Source organism: Oratosquilla oratoria, chromosome 25 (genome assembly GCF_046742065.1).
Source record: "Oratosquilla oratoria isolate Oo_2021 chromosome 25, ASM4674206v1, whole genome shotgun sequence".
Lineage (NCBI taxonomy): Eukaryota > Metazoa > Arthropoda > Malacostraca > Stomatopoda > Squillidae > Oratosquilla > Oratosquilla oratoria.
Genome location: NC_134801.1, coordinates 32877020 through 32882019, shown reverse-complemented (window position 1 = coordinate 32882019; position 5000 = coordinate 32877020). Strand labels below are relative to the sequence as shown.

General features: G+C 46.3%; 1 protein-coding gene across 1 annotated transcript in view; it reads left to right on the top strand.

Annotated features, from left to right (window-relative positions):
* Positions 1-5000, top strand: part of LOC143038760 (uncharacterized) — a 12401-nt gene that overhangs the window by 55 nt on the left and 7346 nt on the right. The window contains exons 1-2 of the mRNA XM_076208290.1: positions 1-119; positions 271-334. The exon at positions 1-119 is cut by the window's left edge and continues 55 nt beyond it. Coding sequence (XP_076064405.1) covers positions 109-119; positions 271-334 — 75 coding nt within the window. The 5' untranslated portion in view covers positions 1-108. The remainder of the gene's footprint in view (positions 120-270; positions 335-5000) is intronic.

Here is a 5000-nt window from a genome sequence, read left to right as displayed (position 1 = left end):
CTTGTTCTCCGGGGACCCTCGCGCCTCGCCATCGAGGGAACTCGGAGGACCCGCGCAGTGCAGACGCCCGACGACACCACTTCGGCAACCCGGACGTCACTTGCATCCATGGATATAAGGTAAGTGACCTTGCCAGTCAGATTGAGAGCACGTGTGTATTCACTTAAATGTCATATATAGGAGAAGAGCTATACTCACAGAGTCCCGTTTCTGGTCAAAGATAGCTTTGAGTTTGCTTACGTTGCCTGATTGAAATGTTTCTTCTTCCAGACAGAAGGGTCACTCAAAGGAAGTTCACGTAACTCTGCAGCTGGAAGGCACCATGGAAAGTAAGGTAGGTGACTTTGTTCACGTAGGAACACATGTGAATTTACACAATATAGACGATAAAATGTATAGACGTAGACTTCCATCTCTGTGCTTCCATTGGTTAAATTGGACTTTGAATTCACTTATCGTCACCCTCGTAAAGAAATTACCTAAGCCATTTTTCGTCAATTCCCAATGTTTTATTTAGTGTCTGAGTAGGTTAGAACTACGTTAGGAGGAACATTACGTACATTTATAAAATAAAAAAACTATTTTTTTCGATTTTTTGAAAAGTTGGACAAATGACTTAGACACTTTTTTATGAGGCTGGCGTTATGTTGTCTGACTGTATTGTTTCATTTTCTATATTGTGTGTGTGTTTATGTGTCTGTGTGTGTGTATGTGCGTGTGTGTGTATGAACCATGAGGATGTAGTCCTGGGCACCCCAGCGTCCCGGAAGGCAGGCGACTTGACCACGGTCGCTCCAGCGTCCTGGTGGGCAGGTGACCAGGAGTTGCCCCAGCGTCCCGGTAGGCAGGTGTCCAGTCTCTGGTCACCCCAGCGTCCCGGTAGGCAGGCAACTTTGTGTTTGAGGGTGTGCCTATTGGTATGTTTGACTATGAACATAAATGAGTACCTGTTTGTGTGTTTGTATGCGTGACTGCCTGAGTGCATGTTTGAATGCTTGTGAGTGTTTGCAGTAAGTGGAGTCCTGGTCACCCCAGCGTCCCGGTAGGCAGGTGATTACTCAACAGTTGCCCCAGCGTCCCGGTGGGCAGATGACCAGGAGTTGCCCCAGCGTCCCGGTAGGCAGGTGTCCAGTCTCTGGTCACCCCAGCGTTCCGGTAGGCAGGCAACTGTGTGTTTGAGGGTGTGCCTATTGGTATGTTTGTCTATGAACATAAGTGAGTACCTGCTTGTGTGTTTGTATGCGTGACTGCCTGAGTGCATGTTTGAATGCTTGTGAGTGTTTGTAGTGAGTGGAGTCCTGGTCACCCTAGCGTCCCGGTAGGCAGGCGATTGGTCCACGGTTGCCCCAGAGTCCCGATGGGCAGGTGACCAGGAGTTGCCCCAGCGTCTCGGTAGGCAGGTGTCCAGTCTCTGGTCACCCCAGCGTCCCGGTAGGCAGGCAACTGTGTGTTTGAGGGTGTGCCTATTAGTATGCTTGAGTATGAATATAAGTGAGTACCTGTTTGTGTGTTTGTATGGGTGACTAACTGAGTGCATGTTTGAATGCTTGAGAGTGATTGCAGTGAGTGGAGTTCTGGTCACTCCAGCGTCCCAGTAGGCAGGCGATTACTTAACAGTTATCCCATCGTCCCGATGGGCAGGTGATCAGGAGTTACCCCAGCGTCCCGGTAGGCAGGTGTCCAGCCTCTGGTCACCCCAGCGTCTCGGTAGGCAGGCAACTGTGTGTTTGAGGGTGTGCCTATTGGTATGTTTGACTATGAACAAAAAATGAGTACATGTTTGTATGCATGACTGCCTGAGATCGAGTTTGATTGTTTGTGAGTGTTTGAAGAGAGTGAAGTCCTGATCACCCCAGCGTCCCGGTAGGCAGGCGATTACTCAACGGTTGCCCCAGCGTCCCGGTGGGCAAGTAACCAGGAGTTGCCCCAGCGTCCCGGTTGGCAGGTGTCCAGTCTCTGGTCACCCCAGCGTCCCGGTAGGCAGGCAACTGTGTGTTTGAGGGTGTGCCTATTTGTATGTTTGACTGTGAACATAAATGAGTACCTATTTGTGTGTTTGTGTGCATGACTGCCTGAGAACATGTTTTATTGCTTGTGAGTGTTTGCAGTGAGTGGAGTCTTGGTAGCGGGCGATTACTCAACGGTTGCCCCAGCGTCCCGGTGGGCAGGTGACCAGGAGTTGTCCCAGCGTCCCGGTAGGCAGGTGTCCAGTCTCTGGTCACCCCAGCGTCCCGGTAGGCAGACAACTGGGTGTTTGAGAGCGTGCTTATTGGTATGTTTGATTTTGAACATTAATAAGTACCTGTTTGTATCCATGACTGCCTGAGATCGAGTTTGATTGTAAGTGTTTGAAGAGAGTGGAGTTCTGATCACCCCAGCGTCCCGGTAGGCAGGCGATTACTTAACGGTTGCCCCAGCGTCCCGGTGGGCAAGTAACCAGGAGTTGCCCCAGCGTCCCGGTTGGCAGGTGTCCAGCCTCTGGTCATCCCAGCGTCCCGGTAGGCAGGCAACTGTGTGTTTGACTATGAACATAAGTGAGTACCTGTCTGTGTGTCTGTATGCATGACTGCCTGAGAACATGTTTTATTGCTTGTGAGTGTTTGCAGTGAGTGGATTCCTGGTCACCTAAGCGTCCCGATAGGCAGGCGATTACTCAACGGTTGCCCCGGCGTCCCGGTAGGCAGGTGACCAGGAGTTGCCCCAGCGTCCCGGTAGGTCGGTGTTCAGTCTCTGGTCACCCCAGTTTTACTCTCGTAAAAACAATTGAATGCTCCTAACAGTTTTCCTCATCTCCCATATATCTGTAATACCTCCCACAGTGCCTAACTGTCTACCGTGTCATAAACCTTGTCCAAATCCATAAAGGTCCAAAGAACATCCTTACTTTTTCCTAAAGCTTTCTCACACATCTGCCTCACCACAAAAATCTGATCCACGCAACCCCTACCTGCTCTAAACCCACACTGTTCCTCACCAATTAAGGCCTACTCCCTCTGTTCCTCTCTTAATCCTATTAATCAAAACCATCCTTTAAGCCTTCCCAGCTACACTCAACAAACCGATCCCTCTGAAACTAATACACTCACCTTATCACCTTTTCCCTCAGTGGAACTATACAGGCACTCCTCCAGTCCTCCGGCACTCTACCCTCTCTTAGACAAACATTAAACAATCCCACCAGTTAGTCCACTATCACTGTTCCTCCCTTTTTTAAGCAAGTGTGTGCGTGTGTGTATATATATAAATATATATATATATATATATATATATATATATACATATATGTATATATATATATATATATATACAAGCCGCGGGCTTCGCCCTCCCCGTCTTCGGCCACAGCGCTCCGCGCTCTAATCCCACGATAGGGATCCCGTGCTGGGGATCCCGTGTTGGGGTTCCACCCCGAGGCCGAGGCCGAGGCCAAACCCAAGGGACATTTTTTCCTGGTCAGTTCAAGGGAACATGGCGACCACTGAGGACTTGCGACCACTGAGGACTTGCGACCACTGAGGACTTGCGACCTTTGAGGACTTACGACCTTTGAGGACTTGTTACCTTGGAGGACTTGTTACCTTGGAGGACTTGTTACCTTGGAGGACTTGTTACCTTGGAGGACTTGTTATCTTGGAGGACTTGTTACCTTGGAGGACTTGTTACCTTGGAGGACTTATTACCTTGGAGGACTTATTACCTCGGAGGATTTATTACCTTGGAGGATTTACAACCTCGTAGGATTTGCAACTTCAGAGGACTTGCACCCTCGTAGGACTTACGACCTCGGAGGACTTGCAGCCTCGAAGGGCTTACAACTTCGGAGGACTTGCACCCTTGGAGGACTTGCACCCTCGGAGGACTTGCACCCTCGGAGGACTTGCACCCTCGGAGGACTTGCACCCTCGGAGGACTTGCACCCTCGGAGGACTTGCACCCTCGGAGGACTTGCACCCTCGGAGAACTTGCACCCTCGGAGAACTTACAGCCTCGAAAGGCTTACTGCCTCGGAGAACTTACGACCTCGGAGGAATTACCCCCTCTCCAAGACATGTAACATTTTTGAAATGTGTCACCTTTGAAATGGTTTAATTTTTATTATTATTATTTATATTATTATAAATTTTATTGATTTCTTTTTATTCATTTATCATTATTATAATTTTTCCGCATCCGACCTAGTTATGGACCAAAAGGTCTCCTGTCGGGAAAACCCCTTACACGGGTGTGCCCAGATTGCCGTAACACGCTGGTTCAGTTTTGGTCAAAATGAGCAGAATGGTCAAAAGTAGAAGAGTTTATTTTTAGGTAGTTAATATATATATATATATATACATACATACATATATATATATATATATATATTTATATATATATACATATGTTTATATATATACCTTTATCTTTCAAAAGTATTAAAGTATTAAAGGGGCCGAGCGTGGAATAACTTTAGGAAGGCAGTAAACATTATCTTTGAAAGATAGAAATGAAAAAAAATCAACACACAGAAAGAATGGTGAAAAAGAGTAGAATAATTTTACCAAGAGTTTTACTCGTGAAAGACCGTTATTCAATCAGTAGATTTATATGCAGACAGTATTGTACCAGAATTTACTAAGGAAGAATTAACATTTGCTCTAAAAAGTATGAAACGAAGAAGAATACCAGGTTCATCGGTAGACCTTCTAAAACACGCAGGGAAAGAAATTCATTGTAAATTAGTTCAGTTGTACATCCAGTGTTTACGTCAAGAAAGCATTCATGACCATGATGCGACGCTATAGTGATTTTACTTCATAAAATAGGAAACCGGAAAGGCCTTAGTAACTACTGATCGATTAGAGTGTTATCAAATGTATATCAAGTGTTTCATTACAAATAGATTAAATAAAGTTTTAGATACAAATCAAAAGAGAGAACAAGCTTTAGAACCGGATATTCAACTCTAAACTATTTACAGACGATGAATCGATTAATCGAGAAAACGACAAAATAGAATATAC